Source organism: Odocoileus virginianus, chromosome 29 (assembly GCF_023699985.2).
Source record: "Odocoileus virginianus isolate 20LAN1187 ecotype Illinois chromosome 29, Ovbor_1.2, whole genome shotgun sequence".
NCBI lineage: Eukaryota > Metazoa > Chordata > Mammalia > Artiodactyla > Cervidae > Odocoileus > Odocoileus virginianus.
The window spans coordinates 19,178,632-19,202,423 of NC_069702.1; the positions used below are offsets into that span (position 1 = coordinate 19,178,632).

Below are 23,792 nucleotides of genomic sequence, written 5' to 3' on the forward strand. Positions count from 1 at the left end.
AGATGGGCACAAAAAAGGACAGAAACAGGAAAGACCTAATAGAAGCAGAACAGATCAAGAAGAGATGGCAAGAATATAGAGAACTGTACCAAAAAAGATCTTAATGACCCAGATAACCACCATGGGGTGGTCACTCACCTAGAGTCAGACATTCTGGAGTGTGAAGTCAAGTGGGCCTTAGGAAGCACTGCTGCCAATAAAGCTCATGGAGGTGATAGTATTTCAGCAAAGCTATTTATTATTTTTTTTCCATTTATTTTTATTAGTTGGAGCCTAATTACTTTACATCATTACAGTAGTTTTTGTCATACATTGAAATGAATTAGCCATGGATTTACATGTATTCCCCATCCCAGTCCCCCCTCCCACCTCCCTCTCCACCTCATCCCTCTGGGTCTTCCCAGTGCACCAGGCCCGAGCACTTGTCTCGTGTACCCAACCTGGGCTGGTGATCTGTTTCACCCTAGATAATATACATGGTTCAGTGCTGTTCTCTTGAAACATCCCACCCTCGCCTTCTCCCAGAGTCCACAAGTCTGTTCTATACATCTGAGTCTCTTTTTCTGTTTTGCATATAGAGTTATCGTTACCATCTTTCTAAAGTCCATATATATGTGTTAGTATACTGTAATGGTCTTTATCTTTCTGGCTTACTTCACTCTGTATAATGGGCTCCAGTTTCATCCATCTCATTAGAACTGATTCAAATGAATTCTTTTTAATGGCTAAGTAATATTCCATGGTGTATATGTACCACAGCTTCCTCATCCATTCGTCTGCTGATGGGCATCTGGGTTGCTTCCATGTCCTGGCTATTATAAACAGTGCTGCGATGAACATTGGGGTGCACGTGTCTCTTTCAGATCTGGCTTCCTCGGTGTGTATGCCCAGAAGTGGGATTGCTGGGTCATATGGCAGTTCTATTTCCAGCTTTTTAAGAAATCTCCACACTGTTTTCCATAGTGGCTGTACTAATTTGCATTCCCACCAACAGTGTAAGAGGGTTCCCTTTTCTCCACACCCTCTCCAGCATTTATTGCTTGTAGACTTTTGGATAGCAGCCATCCTGACTGGCGTATAATGGTACCTCATTGTGGTTTTGATTTTGGATTTCAGCAAAGCTATTTAAAAACACTAAAAGATGTGTTGTTAAAGTGCTGTCTTCAATATGTCAGCAAATCTGGAAAACCCAGCAGTGGCTACAGGACTGGAAAAGGTCAATCTTCATCCCAATTCCCAAGAAGAGCATACTAAAAGATGTTCAAACTACTACACAATTGTGCTCACTTCCCATCCTAGGAAGGTTATGTTCAACCACCCTAATAGCAGAAAGCGAAGAGGAACTAAAGAGTCCCTTGATGAAGGTGAAAGAGGATAGTGAAAAAGCTGGCTTAAAACTCAGTTTTCAAAAAACGAAGATCTGGTATCTGGTCCCAACATTTCATGGCAAATAGATTGGGGAAAAATGGAAACAGTGAGAGATTTTATTTTCTTGACTCCAAAGTCACTGCAGATGATTACTGCAGCCAGGGATTAAAAGATGCTTGCTCCTTGGAAGAAAAACTATGACCAACCTTGACAGCATATTAAAAAGCAGAGACATCACTTTGCCCAGTCATGATTTTTCTAGTAGTCATGTATGGTCGTGAGAGTTGGACCATAAAGAAAGCTGAGTGTTGAAGAACTGATGCTTTTGAACTGTGGTGTTGGAAAAGACTCTTGAGAGTCCCTTGGACTGCAAGGAGATCAAAGCAGTCAATCCTCAGTTTAGTTCAGTTCAGTTGCTCGACAGTGTCTGACTCTTTGTGACCCAATGGACTGCAGCACGCCAGACTTTCCTGTCCATCACCAACTCCCGGAGTTTACTCAAACTCAAGTTCATCGAGTCAGTGATGCCATCCAACCATTTCTTCCTCAGTCGTCCCCTTCTCCTCCTGCCTTCAATCTTTCCCAGCATCAGGGTCTTTCCCAAGGAGTCAGTTCTTCACATCAGGTGGCCAAAGGATTGGGAGTTTCAGCTTCAGCATCAGTCCGTCCAATGAATATTCAGGACTGATTTCCTTTAGAATTGACTGGTTGGATCTCCCTGCAGTCCAAGAGACTCTCAAGAGTCTTCTCCAACACCACAGTTCAAAAGCATCAATTCTTTGGTGCTCAGCTTTCTTTAGAGTCCAACTCTCACATCCATACATGACTACTGGAAAAGCCATAGCTTTGACTAGACGGACCTTTGTTGGCAAAGTAATATCTCTGCTTTTTAGTATGCTATCTAGGTTGGTCATAGCTGTTCTAAGGAGCAAGTGTCTTTTAATTTCATGGCTGAAGTCACCATCTGCAATGATTTTGGAGCCCAAGAAAAGAAAGTCTCTCACGGTTTCCATTGTTTCCTCATCTATTTGCCATGAAGTGATAGGACCAGATGCCCTGATCTTGGTTTTCTGAATGTTGAGTTTTAAGACTTTTTCACTCTCCTCTTTCACTTTCCTCAAGAAGCTCTTTAGTTCTTCTTCATTTTCTGCCATAAGGGTGGTGTCATCTGCATATCTGAGGTTATTGATATTTCTCCCAGCATCTTGATTCTAGCTTGTGCTTCATCCAGCCTGGCATTTTACATGATGTACTCTGCATATAAGTTAAACAAGGAGGGTGACAATGTAGAGCGTTGACATACTGTTTTCCTAATTCAGCCCCAGGACAGAAGCAGAAGATATTAAAAAGAGGTGACAAGAATACACAGAAGAACTATACAAAAAAGATCATGATCCAGATAACCATGATGATGTGATCACTCACCTAGAGTTAGATATCCTGAAATGTGAAGTCAAGTGGGCCTTAGGAAGCATCAGTATGAACAAGGCTAGTGGAGGTGATGGAATTCCAGTTGAGCTATTTCAAATCCTAAAAGATGATGCTGTGAAAGTGCTGCACTCAATATGCCAGGAAATTTGGAAAACTCAGCAGTGGCCACAGGACTGGAAATGGTCAGTTTTCATTCCAATCCCAAAGAAAGGCAATGCCAAAGAATGTTCAAACTACCACACTCATCTCAGACACTAGCAAATGCTCAAAATTCTACAAGCCAGGCTTCAACAGTATGTGAACCGTGAACTTCCAGATGTTCAAGCTGGATTTAGAAAAGGCAGAGGAACCAGAGATCAAATTGCCAACATGTTGGATCATCGAAAAGGAAGAGAGTTTCATAAAAACATCTACTTCTTTATTGACTACACCAAAGCCTTTGACTGTGTAGATCACAACAAACTGTGGAAAACTCTTCAATAGATGGGAATACCTGACCACCTTACCTGCCTCCTGAGAAATCTTCATGCAAGTCAAGAAGCAACAGTTAGAACTGGACATGGAACAACAGACTGGTTCCAAATCTGAAAAGGAGTACATCAAGGTTGTATATTGTCACCCTGCTTATTTAACTCATATGCAGAGTACATCATGTGAAATGCTGGGCTTGATGAAGCACAAGCCAGTCAATCCTAAAGGAAATCAACCCTGAATATTCATTGGAAGGACTGATGCTGAAGCTGAAGCTCCAGTAATTTAGCCACTGGATGTGAAGAGCTGACTTATTGGAAAAGACCCTGATGCCAGGAAAGATTGAGGGCAGGAGGAGAAGGGGGTGACAGAGGATGAGGTGGCTAGATGGCATCACTGACTTGATGGAAATGAGTCTGAGCAAATTCTGGGAGATTCTAAAGGACAGGGAAGCCTGGCATGCTGCAGTCCCTGAGGTTGCAGTCAGACACGACTTAGCTACTAAACAAGAACCTTGAGTCTGAACAACTGAGAACTCCCAAATAGGGTGTAAGAAGGTGACTGTTCTCAGGCAGCTGGTACAGGATGAGGCATATCAAATAACTTAGAGCCACTTCAATAAAGGCCTGGCTCCAAACAGCCCCGGGACAAGAAACTCATTCCTAAACTTTTGAGGCTTTCAATATTTGTTAGTTGAACCCTAACCTGAAACCCCAGAGAAGGCAATGGCAACCCACTCCAGTACTCTTGCCTGGAAAATCCCATGGATGGAGGAGCCTGGTGGGCTGCAGTCCGTGGTGTCGCTAAGAGTCGGACACGACTGAGCGACTTCACTTTCACTGTTCACTCTCATGCATTGAAGAAGGCAATGGCAACCCACTCCAGTGTTCTTGCCTGGAGAATCCCAGGGACGGGGGAGGCTGGTGGGCTGCCGTCTATGGGGTCGCACAGAGTTGGACACGACTGAAGTGACTTAGCCGCAGCAGCAGCAGCAGCAGCAGCAACCTGAAATCCGCAACCTGTCTATATTATGTTCTCTTTCAAGAATTATTCCCTTGAACTGTAGCTGCTAAAAATGAAAGGGTCTTCCCTGGTGGTCTAGTGGTTAAGACCCCAAGCTTCCAGTGCAGGGGGCTTGGGTTTGATCCCTAGTCAGGGAACTAAGATCCCACATGCTGAGCAGCATGACCAAAAAAAAAAAAAAGAGAAAAAAAACACCGAAGTAGGACAACTATAAAATTAGTTAAAAGAAACTTACAGGTAGTTTATGAAGCAAAACCTGCTATTCTTTGGCTTCAGTCTGGGAAAAGAAAGATGTCTGGAGGATCCAAGATACCAGAACTCAGTCCAAGTCTGGATAAACCCTACCCACAGCAGTTAACCAAAATTTCACCCCAGAGCTTCAGAAAGGGGCAGGGAGAAAAGGAAAAAGTACTGAATTTAATGAAAATGTTCATCTTATTCCTTATGGGAAATGTTATTATTAACCCAATTCTTGGTTTATTTGCAATGATCCTTTGCTGTGTCAAAGTGTTTTTCTTCGCAGAAAATGTCACTCTAGGAAAAAAATTAACTCGTATGACTGCACATAAAAAACACTTTATTTGGAGATTAGCCTGTCATCAGAAGAAATCAGTGGTGAGAGGCCCCTCATGACAACCGCCTTCTGACTCATCTTCCTGCTACCCTTCCACGGTTCGTGGTCCATACAACATTCAGAATGATCTAGATTACTGGAATCCAGATTATCGTTATCTGGAATCTTCCGGCCACTTTTTTTTTTTTTTCTCCTTCTGGCCATTTTAAGTGAGGTCACATCCTCCCCCTGCTCAAAACCCTCCTACAGTTTCTCATCACATTGATAATAAAAGTGAAGTGCTAACTACTGCAGCTTACAAAGTCCTGGGTGACCTGGTTTGTGGATCTCTTTTAGGTATGATCTATTATGCTTTCTTGCCTTCATTCTGTCCATCCACGTTGGCCTCTATTGTTCACTGAAAGTGCCCAGCGCAGTTCTGTCTTTGTCTTGTAAAGTCTTCCCTGAGCTGTGTATGACTTTCTTCCTCACCTCCTTCAGGGCTCTATTTAAAATAGTACCTCCTTGAAGGGTCTTCTGAACACTGTATCTAAAATAGCACAAAATCAGGACTTCCCTGGTGGTCTGAGGGCTAAGACTCTGAACTACCAATGCAGGGAACCTGGGTTCGATCCCTGGTCGGGGAACTAGATCTCACATGCTGCAACTAAGAGTTTGCATGCTGCAACTAAAGCCAAAACAAAATACCCTATCTCTGTGTGCATACTTAGTTGCTCAGTCGTGTCCAACTCTGCAACCTTACAGACTGTAGACTGCCAGGTTCCTCTGTCCATGGAGTTTTCCAGGAAAGAATACTGTGGTGGCCTGCCATTTCCTATTTCAGGGGATTTTTCCCCACCCAGGGATAGAACCCAGGTCTCTTGCATCTCCTGCATTGGCAGGTGGAGTCTTCACTGCTGTGCCACCTGGAAAGTCCCTACTCTATCTCTAGCACCTTGCTAATTCTTCCTATCACTACCTAAGATTATACTACATTTTGCCTGTTGTTTGTCTCTCTCACTAGAATGTCAGCTCCATAAGATCAAAGATGTCTGCTTTGGTCACTGTTACATTCCCAGTGCCAGAAATGCACCTTGTCATGTGTTACATGGTTGAATGTGAAAAAACCTACCTTTAATAACCCACCACTAATGTTCTAAGAAGCATTTGGATGAATGAAGACGTATTTTGGAGGTAGGAGTTGGTGACTGATTGGAGATGCAGGGTGAAGGTGGGGGTGGTATCAAGGATTCCCTGATTTTTGTCAGGAACACACCAGCGGGTGGAAGCATCAGTTACCAAGACGAGGAGGAAGACCAAAGCAGCTGATTTGTAGGGAGGGTGAGGCTGAGTTTTGTACACTTAAACCTTGAGATGCCTATGGGACAACCATGTGCAGAAGTTAAGTAGGCAGTTGGATATGGGATAATTAATTTTTTAAATTGTCTGAATCTTTTTTGAGCTAGGTTTTAGCTGAATTAAAAGGCACCCTACTGACATCTCTGTGGTCAAGCATAACTCAAATTCTATGATAGACTTGCTAAAGTTGAAATCTGACAGTTCACAATGACAGGGACTCTATTTTTTCTAAGTGAAAAGAGAGCTTCCTGGTAACCAAGAATGATGATTGAGAATGTTCACTTTTTTGGCAAATGGTTACTTCACCTAAAATCACAAGCTAATTCTTTAAGAAAAAGCTTAAATCCTCCTGAGGCTGTCCTGCAAGTGAGTAAATGTTAAACATGGATGCAGAAGAGGCTCAACTATGTGTACCTTGCATAAGAAACGGGTTCTTCTTGCATTTTCTTCTGGACAGTTTATTCTAGGTTGTTGAATGGAATGTGTATTCCACTTCTGAGCACAAATTTGCTTACTCCATTTGTAGAGTGCATTTATTTATTTTTAAATTTTTTGGCCATGCCACACAGCTTGCAGGATCTGTTTCCTGCCAGGAACTGAACCTGGGCCAGGGCGGTGAAAGCGTGGAATCCTAACCTGTAGAGTGTATTTAGTAGGTTAAAACTGTGATTTCTTGACTTAAGTGTGCATATTCTGTTCTGGACAAAAGTGATTTGTTTAAACTCTCAAATGAACTCTGCCTTTCATAAGTACTGCAGGTTTTGCTTCATAAATGCTGGTTTCAACGAGGCTCTAGCATTTCAGCGTGTTATCTGAAGCACTGGGAACCTCCTGAGGCATGGAATTTCTGATGTCAACACGGAGAGGGGATACTAGTTTTCCGCAGGGTTGGCACCAGTCTAACATACTGCCAGTACACAATCTTCAGCCACTTAAATATTAAACTCTTACCAATGACTACAGAATACAAATTTGGTTTTCCCTCTTAAGAAATGTCACACGTCAGAAAAAAAAAAAAAGAAATTCCACACGTCAGCAAGTGGTTTGAGGAAGTGATTTTATGGCAGAGATTAAGTGAGATGGTTCAGTTCAGTTGCTCAGGCATGTCCGACTCTTTGCAACCTCACAAACTGCAGCACGCCAGGCCTCCCTGTCTATCACCAACTCCTGGAATTCACCCAAACCCATTTCCACTGAGTCAGTGATGCCTTCCAACCATCTCATTCTCTGTAATTCCCTTCTCCTCCTGCCCTCAATCTTTCCCAGCATCAGGGTCTTTTCATTTTTTGAAAAAATTATTTATTTATTTATATACAGGGTCTTTTCAAATGAGTCAGTTCTTTGCATCAGGTGGCCAAAGTATTGGAGTTTCAGCTGCAACATCAGTCCTATCAATGAACACTCAGGACCGATCTCCTTTAGGATGGACTGGTTGGATCTCCTTGCAGTCCAAGGGTCTCTCAAGAGTCTTCTCCAACACCACAGTTCAAAAGCATCAATTCTTCGGCGCTCAGTTTTCTTTATAGTCCAACTGTCACATTCATACATGACCACTGGGAAAACCAGTGAGATGGTAGTAAGAGACTTTTAAGTCTCTGGAAGAACACCTAGTTTACCCAAAAGATCCTAAAGCTAAGTTGTCATTCAATAATTCAACCAGCAGTTAGTTTACTATGTGTGCATATGGGCATAAGGGAGGAAGGATGCTTAGAATATATATCTTTACTCTCCAGAAACTCAAGGTCTAGTAAAATCACATATTTAGAAAAACAGAAGAAAAAGATTGTGCCAATATATGATTAATTCTACCTCAGGTAGTCTGGGAAGGATTCACAGAAGTAGAAACACTTAATTGGAATTTTGAAGGACAAATAGGAGTTTTACTAAGCAGATAACGAACATCAGAGAACTAGGGTTGACGTTAAATGAGTTCTAAGAGGAATGTTGGGTGGATGTGGGAGCATAGGATGCAGAGATCTGGACCACAATACGTAGGGATATGAGTTCTAAGGTATCATATATACTCACATAACACATAGTAAAAGTGTTAGCTTTAAAATCAGTCCTAGGTTTCCTGGAATTTTTAATATAAACTCCAAGAACTCCTGGAGAAGGAAATGGAAACCCACTCCAGTATTCTTGCCTGGAGAATCCCATGGACAAAGGAGTCTTGTGGGCTACAAGTCCATGGGATCACGAAAGTCAGACACCACTTAGCAATTAAACCACCAAGAAGTTCAGAAGCTACAGGGCTATGTGTGAATTAAAATAAACCTTTTGGGAGTCTTTTACTAATAGGCAGGCACGTGATAAATTGTCTGAAGAGCAAAGGAATCCTCCCTTTTAGACAGAAGAGATTCAAAAGACACCCCCTTCAGATCATCTTCTTAGTCATCTCTAAATTGGAATATTTGGTTTGAGCACAAGGCTCACTTTCTTCTTGGCTACTTTTTTTTTTTGGCCCATATGGCTGGGCATCTGGGATTTTAGCTCCCTGACTAGGAATTTAATTCCACACCCCGTTCCCCACCACCCGCGGCAGTGGAAATGCAGTCTTAACCACTGAACCACCAGGGAAGTCCCTTGGCTACGATTTTGACAGGTGGAGACAGACCTGAAGTCATTACCACCTGATCAAAGATGCACATTCTTGGCATTGCCCGGGTATGACTGACTTAATATAGTTCAGTAAGATTATATGTTTAAGACGTTTTCAGAAATTGATCCACAGTCTTGGGTTTTAATTATTCTGTAACGCTATTTCTAACTTGACTATTAAGGGGAAAAAAAAAGTTTTTAGTCTTCCTTTGAGAATTTTGGATGGTGTTAATACAAATTCATTTAATTACAAAATGGAAAACAAATATTTAAACTCTTCAGAGTTCTTAGCTATATACTTCACACTAGTCTTCGTCTCTCCAGCGCCTAGGCAACCAAACAACTTCTTTGTTGACCAAAGAAGTACCTAAAATCTGCGTATTCTTCAAGATGTAATTGCAAGAAGCTGCAAATCGCAAAGCCCGAATAAACCAGCTTCCAGTCAAGGCGCTTGGGATTTCTCATAGATCTATTAAAGAACTTGACTTGTACCTGCATAACACTCCGAGCGGTGTTTAACAACAAAAAAACTCCCCTAGTCCACAACACACCGAGAAACCTTGTAAAGATGACTCACAGCATTTATAAACTCTCTACAGCACAAATGCTAAATAACGTTAACATTAAATGAATCCTTGGTTGATTTGACACACTTCCCAACTCCTAGCATTTTCAAAGAATCGTGGTAGGTTTCAGGATTCTCAATGACAGCAAAGCAAAACCACCCCGTTCCTTTGGATACGTTAAGTTACCTACTTCTGGCGAAAATTTTCATAAGAAAGGCAGGCAAGCAAGTATCTTATTTGGAAAGTATATCTTAAAAGGCAAGCAGCCCTGATCGTCAACAACCTCAGCCGGCCCGTCACGGGTTGGGAAGCAGGGGCAGCCGGGGAACCCTCAAAATGTCACCCCGTCGCCAGCGACTACGGCGGCTGGAGGAGCTGCCGCAGTCCATGCCTGCGAGCGGCCAGCCGGGGCGCCTCGCTCAGGCCACCCCGACCCAGGCGTCCCCAGGAGCCCGCGGGACAGGGTCGAAACCTCTGGGCCGACTCCTTTTCCTGGCGGGCACCGCTGACACCCAGGGAGCCGCCGGCTGCGCGCCTCCCCTCCCCCACCCCAAATCCGCAGGCGCACAGGGCACAGCTGCCTTCCGGGAGGTGCTACCACACCCCGGCCCGACGCCTCGCCTCCCGCCCGCAGCTGGGCTGTGCGGGAGGGGCTGCTGGGAGAGCCGACCAGGAACCCTCGGAAAAGCGGGGGCGGAGGAAGGGGCCCCTCTAGCCGCGCCTTAGAAACAGCGCCCCTTGTTCTCGATGGTCCCCGCGCGGCCGTCTTATCGAACGCCATTTCCGGTTCCTTTTAAAGGCCCCACGCTGTGCGGTGCTGCGCGTGCGAGGAAGGTATAAAAGGGAGCGAGAGGGCGGGCCCGAAGAGGAAGGGGGGGAAGAAGAAAACTAGCGGTAAAGGGGGCGGGGGAGGTGCAAAGGGCGCGCTCGCGCGTCACGTGACCGGGACGCGCCGTTCTTCCGTCGGCCATTTTAGGTGGTCCGCGGCGGCGCCATTAAAGCGAGGAGGAGGCAAGAGCGGCCGCCGCTGCTTATTCTTTTTTAGTGCAGCGGGCGAGAGCGGGAGTGCGCGCCGCGCGAGAGTGGGAGGCGAGGGGGGCAGGCCAGGGAGAGGCGCGGGAGCCTTTGCAGCCACGCGCGCCTTCTCTGCCTTGTTGTGTGCTTCGCGCGGTAGAGCGGGCGCGCGGCGGCGGGGATTACTTTGCTGCTAGTTTCGGTTCGCGGCAGCGGAGGGTGTAGTCTCGGCGGCGGCGGAGGCAGTAACACCATGTCGGAGGAGCAGTTCGGCGGGGACGGGGCGGCGGCGGCGGCAACAACGGCGGTAGGCGGCTCGGCGGGCGAGCAGGAGGGAGCCATGGTGGCGGCGGCGCAGGGGGCAGCGGCGGCGGCGGGAAGTGGAGCCGGGACCGGGGGCGGAACCGCGGCCGGCGGCACCGAAGGGAGCAGCGCCGAGTCGGAGGGGGCGAAGATCGATGCCAGTAAGAACGAGGAGGATGAAGGGTGAGTAAGGGGCGGCCCGGGATAGTCAGGCCCAACTATCCCCCCTCCCCCTCCCTCTCCCCCCGCCATTAGGCCTCGTTCCCGCTCTCCGCCCGGCCTCCAGGCGCCCGTGCAGCCTCTTTGCACTGTCCTCCTCTTCTCTACGCTGGTCTCCCCGGGGCTTTCGTTTCCTTCTCCCCCCCAGCCTGCTAATCGCCCCCTCCCCCATCACACACGTTTCCACCTTTAGCCGTCACCATGCTGCTCCCCGGCCCGCCCTCCTTCCCTCCCTCGCCTCGGGTCTCCTCCCACCGACTTAGCCGCCGGAATTTTTTCCCGCCTGTCGAGGGGGTAACCTTTTTTTCTAGCCCCGGTGTCTTCTCGCTGCCCAGTTTTCTTAAAAGTCTTGGGCATAAAAAACGCAATCAGACAGAAAAGCTTGTATGCCTGGACACCTAAGGGTTATTGGGTGCTTCTCACTGCAGCATCCCGAGACGATGCTTTTCTTCTCAAAGCACATGCTTCGGGGCATGTGTAGGTAGTCCAGCCCTGCTCCTCTCCCGTCTCGGCTTCAGGCCGAATGTGTTTTTTTTTTTTAATAAGTATTTTGAGTAAGTTTCGCCTCGATCTTCGCCTTTTCCCTCTGTGCACCATCGCCCAACGGCTTGCTCACGTAGTCCCTACTTTTCAGCTGTATGGAACCCAGTGGGCCCGGTAAAATTGCCCGATCGCCTGTTGGTACGTTGCTTTTGCTGCCAGGTCTTTCCTGAAGTTCCTGGTCGGCGGGCCTGCGCCTGACTGGAGCTGTTCTACCTCCGGCTTGCAGGCTGCCCTTCCCCCACCCCGCTGAGTTATTCTAACCGCGCACCTTTTTCGCGCCCTCGGCTATTGGATTCCCCGACTGTTGGTACAGATAGTACTTTTACCTTACCTCTTCTGGGCGGTTTTCAGTTTTTACAACCCACCCTGTGCTCGGGATCCTTTTTTTGGTCTCTCTTGATTTCTCCTTCCCGCTCTCACCCACTTAAGTTAGAGGAGGCCCACCAGCCTTTTTTCATTAAACGAACAAATCCTGTATTGTGCTATGGCTTTTTTTTTTTTTCCCAGACTTTTAAGTAGTAAGTTGTTTGCTCCATTTGAAATACGTTGTGTGTATTACTTGAAGCTGCATAGTATTTATTAGAACGCAGCCTTTGGGAGCCGGGAGCATAATACAGGAGTTAGCAGGAGGGACTAAATCGAGGTTCTTGCTTGAGTTTTCTTATTCCCGTTACTGATCGCTCATGTTGGGTTAACGCTTCCATTACTTTTTGTGGTTGGGGCGGGGGGTGTGTCTGTAAACTTTTTTCCGCTGTAACAAGGAGAAAGGTGTTGGTAGAAGGTAAAAACAGTAAAATGTCGCTTTAACCCAATATTAGAAAACACGGTTTCCTTTATTGGGGAAAAGCACAAGCTTTGCAGCGGGAGAGAGATAAGCCCTTTGGATCCAGGATTTAATATTCTCAGCCGAGGCAGACTTGTGTGGGGCTGTTTTGCTGATTGCTGGCTTTGGGAGAGTAGAGGTGGGATGGGGAACTTCATTTATCTTGAATTATGTACGACTTAGTTTAAGAAAGGGATATGTTAAATGTTTGGCAACTTAAGCCTTTAACATTTTGGTTTTTTTTTTTTTTTTTTTTCTGAATTCTGTTCTTGGGACAGAGGCAGCCAAATGATTAATTGCTTAACTTACTGTTTGGGGCAGGCTTTCTGTTCTGATTTTTCAAATCACAAAGCAGCTGCCTTTGTAGTTTATCTACTATTGAACTAGAGTGTAAATGAATTAAAGTTTTTAACCCTAACATGTCAAACACTAAAACTAGAATTTTGATTGGTTGCTGTACCGGTTGTTAATTCCCTAGCCATTCAAACTCCTCCCCACGACACTCTGAAGCAGCGACGGCACAGCGGGAAGAATGGTAAAACTTTTACATTTTATTTCTGTATTATAAAGGTTTCAGTAGTCATAACATGTGGAGGCTGTGAATTGGTTAGTTGCCCATTGATTCCCAGGAAATTCTAGACTTTAGTACAGTAGGATATTGTACCTGGGATATAAAACCTCTTAGGCATCGTGTGTGATCTTTGGGCAAAATTGATGCTATCACATGGTTTTTGGTCTGTGGTAATGCATGTATTTGTGGTTTGGCCAATTAAAGCTTAATATAATTAGTAATGATGTTTTCTATGTGAGCAAGAAAAAGTAAATTTAAAGTTGATTTGTTTTTGTTAAGACAAAATTTTTTTGTTGTAATTCTAACTTTAATGCTATGTGTGAAGGTTATCTGATATGAAGTATTGTGTGTTTAAAGTATATTGCATGTTATACTGAAGTATTCTGGACATGTCAATAGTAAAACCATTTTTAAAGTAGTATTGTGTATATGTATGCAAAAATGAAGTTTCTTTTTTTTTAAAAATCATCAAACATCTGTAAACACAACTTTAATAAGAATTGCACATTAATATTAAAGCATACTGATGTGGCTTTCCACTACAGCTTAAATCAGATTTTTAGATGTTCAGTGTGATTTGGCTGGAATGTTAATTACAGTTGGTTTACATGTATTCACAATTGCATGACTTTTTGGAAGTCTGGTAGATTATTGTTCTTTTTATCTCTCCCTTTCTCCAAATGTCACTATTTCAGCCTTTAGGTTATATTTGAGTTTTCTAAGAGTTTGTATTTACTACCACTGGTGTTTAGAGGGCAGGTAAATTGCAGGTAGTTGACTTACAGCTGTAGAAACTACATTCTAAGAGCCCAGTTGGGATAACATTTAAATTTTACAGGAGCTTATTACTGTTATTTTCTTTCACTGAAATCTGTCCAGTATTATATTGGAGATGAAGTTTTACATACTGAATAAAAGTTTTTTGATGCAAATTAATCTGGCCCTTTGATAGTTGAATTTTATTTCTAGGTAATAGTGGCAAACTAAGTATAAGTTATAACTGTACTTGACTTTACTGCACCATTACTTATTTCATCTTATGTAAGCAATTATTTTCAGTAATTTGAAAGGACCATACACTTAGGTATAAAGGTTTCTTGTTTTTTTTGACTTTGTGATAATTTTTGTGTTGTTACCTAATACTATAACTTTGCAAGTTTTTTGAGTGATCCCTTAGGAAAATTGGACAATTGAATATTTACAGTTAACAATTTTAGATTATGAAATTTACTTTGTACATTTAACAAATATTTTCATTTTTAAAGTCTAATAATTTGACTTAAAAAATTACTGTCTCATTAGTTATTCTTGTGTTTTACACATACTGTTTCTTAGACAAAAAAAAAATCCCTCAAAATTTCTAATCTTTCTGGTGTCTGCACTTGCCACGCTGTATGTTCTTTGTGTCCCAATTTGAGGAAAACTGGGGAAAAGTTTCATAATAGTAGTGAAATAGTGGTTACTACATACAAAATTATCTAAATTTAATTTTTTAAACACATCTTTTTGTGTGTTTCTTTTTACAATTCTAACTTGAAACTAAAGTGACTACGATTTCATCTTAAAAGTATTTTAAATTATTGTAGACTGAAGTGTTGTTAATTTTTAATATAAGAATAAACATATTTTCAGGAGGGCATGCTTGTTAAACCTCTAGTGGAATAAAGGGTTTCCACAATTTACTGTGGGCCTTTAGAGTATTTCCATAGCAAAATACCTGCCTGAGTTCACCTCATTTTAATTTTTCCAACTTTAACGTCCCAAGTTTTTACTTAGAAACTACTACACTGGGATTGCCCATTTTGGTGTGGACTTACTCCTTCTCTATAGGGCTACAATCCTTTTAGATGCTCTAAAATTAGTGTCTGGCAAAAGAACACATCCCATGTACCGCAAGCTACCTGGAGACAGAGTTTTTACATTCTAATGATTCATGGGGAGCTGTAATAATAACTGTGTTAACCTTCAGACAGTTTTACAGGGTAGGTGCATTGACTTGCCTTGGATTAGACAAGAAGCAGAATAATCCCCCATTTGTCTATCAGCCAAAGTACAGTAATACTTTCCAGTTAATAGGGTGATTGATCTAGTACTGTAACTATTAGTGTATAAACTTAAGTATGATTCTTCCTGTTTGAGGATATTGTAAATTAAATGTGCTATAGGTTGTCACCCATCTTAATTTTTAAGAAATGGGTCTACCTAACAAGTTTTTGTTTTAATATTTGAGATTATAATCTATACCCTGGGGCTTCTGGGGCATCTTGAGCATTGCTTTGTAGAACAGTTAACTTTTAGATAAAGTAGTCTCACGCCAAATTGATTGGCCTTTGATTCAGTACATTGGATTTACTATAAAGTTGAGACCCTGAGTAGACTGAATTTTAGCATTCTTTGGAACCTTTGACAGCTTTCCAGGGCTAAAATTGCAGACAGAAATGGATGCCCCCAGATCTTAAGATGATGAACCTCTAAGGAAGGAGTACTCAATCCTCTTCATTTCACATTCTTACTCTAACAGACAGGATACTAAAATCACCTGACCTTTTGGATTTGAAATTGGAGTATATCATTGAATATCAGTTTTTAAGTGCTGCTTTTTGAGATGAATATACTTGTGGCCCCTTCTATAAATTAAGTATGTTTACTGTGGGTTTTTTTTTTTTTTTTTAACATTACCTGGGTACTCTGTCATTTGTAAGGGTGCCCTAATAGAGTTTTCAATTTACCATTGTGTGTGATTTCATGGCCAATATTGAGGGTGATTAGTTTTAGCTTGAAAGCTTTTTTTTTTCCATTTATTTTTATTAGTTGGAGTTGAAAGCATTTAAAAAGGAATAGAATTAATTTTTTCCCCCATTCCAGTTAAAAATTGCACCTTGAAAGTGTGCAGATTCACAAATGGAGTGATGAACAACTTTTGTTAGTTGAAGTTTTATTTGACTTTAGTTCTGCTTCAACGTTTTAGTAGATAGGGCACAGAACTGGATGCTGGAAGCGTGGGATCTGTTTCTGTTACTTCACTTCCAACAGTGTGGTCTCAGGTAATATAACATGTTTGTTACTTGGTTTGCTGATCTGTGTGATGGAAACACTGCTCATCACAGGAAGATTGACTACATAGCCTGCTTTCATAGCTTGTGTGTATTTATCCTGTGCCTTAATAGTTGATACTGCCAGTGGTTTACTCCTGTGGAGTAAAGGTAAGCATGTTTTAGTTTCTAGAGTATTCTATTGTACATTGGAACTAGACATTTAAGACTATTTGGGGGTGGATTGGGGAAACTCACATTGCTGGCAGTGTTTGGCCAATAATCAAGGTGATAGTTTTAAGTATTGGGTCATGTTCTGTAAGCTCCTGCTTATCTAGACTTGAAGCTATCACAAAGCCCGAGCAGCTCTGTCTCCCTGCCTCAAGTCTCGTGAGAAAGATGGATGAAACTATCAGCCAGTATACTCAAAAAGCAATCAACAGACAGTGCCATGGAATGAATCTTATATACTTTTCCCCTTACATTATTAAAAAGTAATGTGATTTTAAAGCATTGCAAGATTCTGAAGTTCCATCAAGAAAGTGAAAACTATTTGATGAGTTCAGTGTTGATAAAGAAGTGTGAACGTGTAGTAATCTCAGTTAACCAGAATCCTAACCTTGAGGTAGCACAGCGTTTACCTGGCAAAGTTGATGGAGAGTTTACTTTAAAAGCAAAAACACAAGATGTCGTTCTTGCTTGGGAGTGAAATGGGGAGATTTTGGGTTAAACATTTAAAGTTTGTTCAAAAACTCTGATGTTTATTAGCTATTACGTTTCAACTCAGTTGTCTTTTTTAGTCACTTAGGTTCATTCAAAGTATGAAGAAATAAGATCTGATACATTAGCTAGAAGAATTTTATTTACTTGCTAAAAGTTTGTCAAGCCATTTCCAGGGGTATTTTTTTTACAGATTCTGAAATGATACCATGTGATATCTAGTTGCAAAAAATAACCCCTCCCTGTTTAGGTAACTGCTGACTTAATTTTAAACTAAATCTGTATTTTATAAGGAAGAATAAATACTCATTTTTTTATCTATTGGTAAGATTCTTATTATCAATAGCTTTTAACATTTTAGGATTGTAAAGACATAATGATAAAATACCAGAAATTTTATTTAAATAAGGATTAGTGTTTATGCTTGAGTGACATTACTCTAAAAGGTGACAGTAATTGGCTAGTCATGTTACATACTTGAGATGTATTATCAGTTTGACATTCTGTTGTAGTTTTTAAACTGTCAGAATTTGTTATGAAACTACATATGGAAGATTACAAGTTGTTGGGAAGTTTTAAAAGTTAAGAGAAGTTTGTTTGCCCTTTTCCAAAATTGGAAAGAAGTGTAATAATTGTATTACTCTGAAAAGGGTATTTGACAGGAAAGCCTTGTTAGGGGAAGTATCTTTATGTAAAAAGTACTATTGAGTTTGAAGTGTTTAACCCTCGAGGCCTCAGTAGTGTAGAGAATGCCGTTCTTAGATGGGAAGAGACAACAACTTCCTCCAGCCAGTACTGCTCCTTCCGTACTGTGTTTATATTCAGAAATGCTTCCCTATTAAGAGTTTCAGACAACCTAATTTCCTGTCTGTTTTTTATATGGGATATTTAAAGTTTTGAGGCTAAGTCTTCAGCATTAAAAATAATCTTAGGATCCATTTATATAAAACTCATCCTGGCCTTTAATGTTTCCCCTTTAATGTTGGAAACTTGCATTAGTTCATGCAGATTAAAAAATTCAAGTCATTGAATAAATGAAAGAGTTATTTAATAATTAGATACAGTCCGTGTGCTGCCCTTCTAAATAGTGATTTGTTCTTATGGAGCTCTCGGAGTGTGTCATACTATGTTCTGTGCCGTTTAAATCCTTACTGCAGATAGCTGAGGTAAGCTTTTAGTTAAGTTCTGGAAGAAGGATTTAAACCCCAAGTAGCTTGGCTCACTGCCTCTAAATTTACTTCCTCTAGAAGAGAATGTCCCACAAAGCACCCTCAAGTCTCTTTTGGAGAGTTATCTGCAGTGCTTGTCATTTAATATTACAGTATGGTATAATGTCAGTATCTATAAGGCAAAGGTATTTTAATTGTTCAGTAGGTGTTTTAAGTTGTATACTGTATTGCCTCTGGGGTGCTAAATAACTTTATAGATAGGATTAAAAAATTAAACTTTGTTGATACTGTAGATGACCTCCACTTCAGTTGGGATTATTGATTCATTTAGAGGTAAGGATCAGATTTTAAACTTGTAGTATTAGGGACCCATTTTTGCTACTTGAACAAGTCCTGTGCTGTAGTTTTAACTTCACTGCTCAGGATTTTTATGAAAGTCCAGCTCTCCTTCATTGTAAAATGTTTGCATGTCTCTGCAGGGGTGTAAGTAACTTTAAAGTCAGTCTTTGCATTCAAGGCAGCAAAGGTAATCTGTGCTTTAAGTAAGGTACAGTAATATAAAATACAGATAGTTTAAATTGATATCTTACACCATCTCATAATTTGAGGCAGGGCATGTGGGAATGCTCATATTATAGAGACGCTAAAATAAGTTTCCATTTATCCAGAATTAAGATAACAGGCTTTTTTATCTGTTATGTTTATATTTTTGGTATGTCTACTGAATAAAAATGGGATGGATTTAATATGTTAAAGATGGGATGGATTTGGTACAGTATGTTCATTGTAGTCTATCCACCTGTCTGGTTATCAGTTCTGTGCAGCAGCCTTCCTTATTAGAGCGGCAGAAGAGCTCTTTGGGACTGCCAAAATGGTAATGAATGTGTCTCAAGAAGAGCCAGTTAAACTCTTGGTCAGAGGCTGTTTACTGTTACTTTACCAAAAATTAGAAAAAATCAAGTGCCAACGAACCTCCCCCCAAAATGGAGTAGGGAGCATTTTAGAATAGCGGCTGCTGATTAATCTGGCAAAAATGAAAACTAGAACTAAAAGCTAGAGCCAAGAAATAAGGTGTATTTAATTCATTAATAAAAAGTTCAGAAGATTGCAGGCATGCTACAAGTAGCATAAGGTGTCAGTGGTGACTGACTCTTAGAGTGTTAAATCATGATTACAGCAGAAGAGTATGTGCAGTGTGCTGTAGGGGAAAAAGAAAAAAAAATCGAATGGAGTGTGTTAATTGCTCAGTCATGTCCAACTCTTTGGGACCCCACGGACTGTAGCCTGCCAGACTTCTCTGTCCATGGGATTCTCCAGGCAGGAATACTGGAATGGGTTGCCATTCCATCCAGGGGCATTCCCAGTAATTGAACGTTAAACAATTGAGAGACTAGGAAAACAGGCAATACTTGAAGGAACGTGGGCTGTCTGGCTTGTTCTCTAAAGGTGCTGGATGGCTCAAGTTTTATTGCTACATATTTTGCTCTAATTTTTTAGCCAACAGTAATCATTCTCTGGAATATCTATAAATTACAGTTTTCTAGGACATTTGCTGTTCTGGATAAATGGGATTTGACTGTTAGTTTAAGAAGGATAGCTTCTTCAGTTACCTTTCAACTCTTAAGGTAGGCACATTTAACTATTTTTTGATCCTCGGGACTCTTAGTAAATGTGCGAACTTTCTCTAGAGAACACTCAATGGGCCAATTGATGAATAATTATGCTTATGTAGTTAAGAAAACTGATATCTAATGTTGACAAAAAGTTTGGGGTTTGTGAATAATAGAATGTGCCTCATTCTTGGTGTTATAATTTGTTTCTTTGTAACTATTTTTTATTAATTTTAAATTGAGGACACAATAAAAACATTGCCTTGGGTAAATAAAACATTGCCTTGCCTTGCGTAAATAAAATCAAAACTAGCTTTGCCTCAGTATCTGAGGAACAGGCCAGACAGACACAGGATTTTCTTGCCTTTCAGTTTTAGTTTTTTAAAAAAGGCTTCTTTTATTTATCCTCTTCAGGTTGAAATAATTTCAAACTGTTAAATTATTGATGGAAAGTTTCTGTAATAATCACAATAGTAATTTAATAGTTAAATTTTAGTATGATTGAAATTGTTTCTGTCAAGAACATCCAATGAATATCAGAGTAAGAGGCCATTGCTGTATAGTCAGTTTCTTTCTCATGAAAAGATAGCAGTGTCCTCTTCACCTTGAAAGAGTAAATGTTGATAATGTACTTTCATCTATGAAGGTAGGTACTCAGGATCTTTAGGTTAAAAATAAAAGTGCTTAAAGCAATTTAAGTAACTTGGACTGTATATTATTTCACTGGATATGAAAGAAAATGTCATTGAAAATATCTCAACTTTTTCCCCATGGAATTAGCCATAAACATTAAAAGTACCTGTACACCTGCGTTTGAAAAAAAAAGAAAAAAAAAAAAAAATAAAAGTACCTGTACATTATGAGTGTTTTGTTACACTCCTTTGATTATAAAATACAAAAAGGGTTAATAAAAGTTACTTAGAGTGTGGAAATTTTATTAGAATTCTGAATGTTAAGCATATAAATAATCCAACTCTAGAATACAGGTACAAGTTGAAAACCTAACTTAAATGGGAAGCACACTGTATGCCTAAAAATGACTTCTTTTGTGTTACATTTATCATTAGAAGTGAGAACAAGACTGATAATATAAGATCAGTAACACCTCAGTTAATCTGGCATTTTTAGGTTAAGCGGAAGCAGAATCTTATTCTAGAGATAAGACTTTGTCCTTTAGTTGAAAGAATTGGTTGTAGTGGCAAAATTCTAAGAAGCCCACAAGATGGAGATGTTCTTGCTTTAATTTCTTTCCAGAGCTGAAAGTTAGCACCACATTCCCCCGCTGCCCCTACCTCTGACCTACTGCAGTTACAAAGACAGAAGTCGTTGACGAAGCATGATTTTGTTCCCTTGTTGAAATTGATTTTTAGTCCTCACATAACAAATTCTGACAGTTTACCCTTAAAGTAACAATCTTCAGTCTCTTCAAAGAGTAGGAGGTAATGTTAGCTCTTTTGTGGGAGTGGGTAAAGAGGGCAGAAGTCAGAGGGCTCACAGAGCTGCCAGATCTGAGCTTTATGACCTTTTGCTGTAATAAAAATAAGATTTCATGTTAAATTTTCTTTTGGGGGGGGTGTAGTTTGGTTTTAAAGTGTTTTGGTGGTTTCTACTTACCACCTGTCACTCGTAGCATTTTTAAAGATTTAAATATCTTATTGCTGGTTAACTGAGGTTCTACTGGAATTAAATCATCTAGGTTAATTAGTGTGTTTTGCTTCAGTGGATAATTCTTTTTGTTTATTAAATTGCTTATGTGATTACTTTTGTCTATTAAGGATTCTTAGCACATCCAAAAACTTGGTTTACAACTTAACTGTGAGACTTTTCTTTTTTTGTGCTAAGAGTTTTATTAATGAGAGAACTGTTAGAAAAGAAACTTCAGCGTAAGCACATCATAGCTGCTGTGATTAGTGGGAACTGCATAGCCTTTTTATAAGTTTAATAAAGATTTGGAAGAGAAATTTCAAGGTGAAATTCTGTATTTTGCTATTACCAGTATTGTAATTTAAGAAAGACGGTATGCATTCTTTTTACCTTGGGGATGCACTTATCTTTTTGATAAGTCAAAAGACTTAATCTGCTGCTTGCTCACTATCTTGTAATTATGCAGGCGCAGTAGTGATAAAACTCTCCAAAACTGTAAATAGGATGTTCTTGATATGTGGTTATGTAGGAAGAGTGACATTTCAATATACTGCCCAGTAAATCGGTGCAGTTTGGGGAAAGTATGTTACTGATGTGGATACTTAAGGCAGAATCAAAGCTTTCTGGCATTCTAACACTGCTCTCTGTCTCCACAGGAAAATGTTCATAGGCGGCCTTAGCTGGGACACCACCAAGAAAGACTTGAAGGACTACTTCTCCAAGTTCGGTGAAGTCGTAGACTGCACTCTGAAGTTAGATCCTATCACAGGGCGCTCAAGGGGTTTTGGCTTTGTGCTATTTAAAGAGTCGGAGAGTGTAGATAAGGTAGTGTGCTGTGTGTTCTAATCAGTCGATAAAATATGTGAATAGTTTGATACAATTAATATGCCCATTATTTGTGATTTCGCTCTTTGTGCTTATATGAAGAAAAAGATAATGGTTTTTGCCAATACATTTTTAAGAATCAGATTGAAGAATTGTTTCCTGAATACTTCATGTGCCAGGCTCTACTACATTAAAATTAAATTTAAAAGCCTTTAAAGATGCTTGATTGTAAAGATGTGCTGTGACACGTTCACAGAAGTACAGACGTTAAAATCTGTAGGCAGGAAACTTGACTGAATAATTTTACATTTCAGTCTTTACGGGGAAGTAGCAGTCATGCTTATAGTGCTGATAGATAAAGGCATGATGATTTTCTGGTAATTGATTAACCCTTCTCATTCTTAACTGACCTTTAGGTTTAGACACTAGGATGTATTAGCAGATGTCACATCACCACAGTTGGCACTTTGTGAACTGGTCAACATATGTCTGGCATTAGCTATGTTTATTTAACTATAGTTATTCTTAAGTTAATAATCTCTGAACTTTAGTTAAGATACACATCTTTCAAATGAAAAACTTCAATTTCCTTAGGTCATGGATCAGAAAGAACATAAATTGAATGGGAAGGTGATTGATCCTAAGAGGGCCAAAGCCATGAAAACAAAAGAGCCTGTTAAAAAAATTTTTGTTGGTGGCCTTTCTCCAGATACACCTGAAGAGAAAATAAGGGAGTACTTTGGTGGTTTTGGTGAGGTATGTGATAATATTTTGACCCCACCCCCCTTTTTTTTTTCAAATTTAGTATAAATACAGTTGTCACATTATAGATTTCTCACTGGGTTCCCAAATTGTTCTGAAGTTTGGATAGACATTGTGATTTGTTTTGAAATAAGGATGGTATAGATACTTTATTAGCAGTATTTTCAGAGCGGTATCTTGGAAGGTTAGAAGACTGCCTGTTCTGGTTTACTGAGGCGTTGTTGTGGGCACAGTGGCCACAGACTTTCAGAGTAGAAATTTACTGGATTAGTAGAAGGAATAAAACTGTAAACAAAGAAGAAATCCAGATTGGATTACCTGAGATGTACAAGGAGGTGCTTCAGTTGAGAATAGGAAAGAAAGAAAATACGGTGTAGTGCCATCTCAATTTAGGTACATGTGTATGTGCAGATTTTATGAACCTAATTACAGACTTGGTGAGATTCTGTTTGTGAATTAATGATTTAAAGCTGAGAAATTTGAGTCTTTAGACCCACATACAGTCAGCAGACATCATTGGTATGATTCAGACAAATATATTTGTTTTGTTGTTAGTGTTTAGGAGCTGAAATGCCTGCAAAAATCTGAGCATTTACCTTTTCTTCAATATTTGTAAGATCAAGCAACATTGGGATTGCCTTCTTTGCAGTCATCCAACCGTGGCTTGGTTACAGCCATCTTAAGATTTAAGTGTAGCAGCTCCCACTTTCGATTGTTTGAATGTTCTTTATAGTTTTTAGCAGTTCTCACCATTCCTCCATATTCTCCCAAACACAGTTACTTTATTTCTCTTAAAATTGACTGTTTTGGGATGTTCCTGGTGGTCCATTGGTTAAGACTTCGCTCTTGCTAATGCAGGGGGCGTAGGTTTGATCCTTGGTCAGGGAACTAAGATCCCATATGCTGAGCAGCACGGCCAAAATTTTTAAAAAAATGTATTGTTTCCTTCTGCTTGTGCTTAGTGGGTGTTTGAGTTTGTGATCCATGAATTAGATAATAGATATCAGTGCCCTGGGAAGCTGTTTTTTAATAAAAAGTTTAAAAACTAGGTGGAGTGCATATTCTAATATGAAGACTTTTTTAAAAGAGTAAAGTAAACGGAGAGATAGCAGAATAGAGCTTAAGTGCCAAATCCTTGTTTTCTGTGTGCATTTTCACCACTAAACTTGCAAACTAAAGTATTATAAC

The 23,792-nt window shown here is 40.5% G+C and overlaps 1 protein-coding gene across 5 annotated transcripts in view; it reads left to right on the top strand.

Moving 5' to 3' along the window:
* Positions 1 to 10,477: 10,477 nt before the first annotated feature.
* Positions 10,478 to 23,792, top strand: part of HNRNPD (heterogeneous nuclear ribonucleoprotein D) — a 16,957-nt gene continuing 3,642 nt past the window's right edge. The window contains exons 1-4 of one of the 5 annotated variants that reach the window (XR_002313753.2): positions 10,478 to 10,869; positions 12,750 to 12,806; positions 21,674 to 21,842; positions 22,437 to 22,598. Coding sequence is in view for 4 of the 5 variants with exons in the window: in XM_020892820.2 (XP_020748479.1) it covers positions 10,637 to 10,869; positions 12,750 to 12,806; positions 21,674 to 21,842; positions 22,437 to 22,598 (621 nt within the window). In the remaining variant the exon portion in view is untranslated. The remainder of the gene's footprint in view (positions 10,870 to 12,749; positions 12,807 to 21,673; positions 21,843 to 22,436; positions 22,599 to 23,792) is intronic. The other 4 variants (XM_020892820.2, XM_020892823.2, XM_020892821.2 and 1 more) reach the window with 4 other exon arrangements.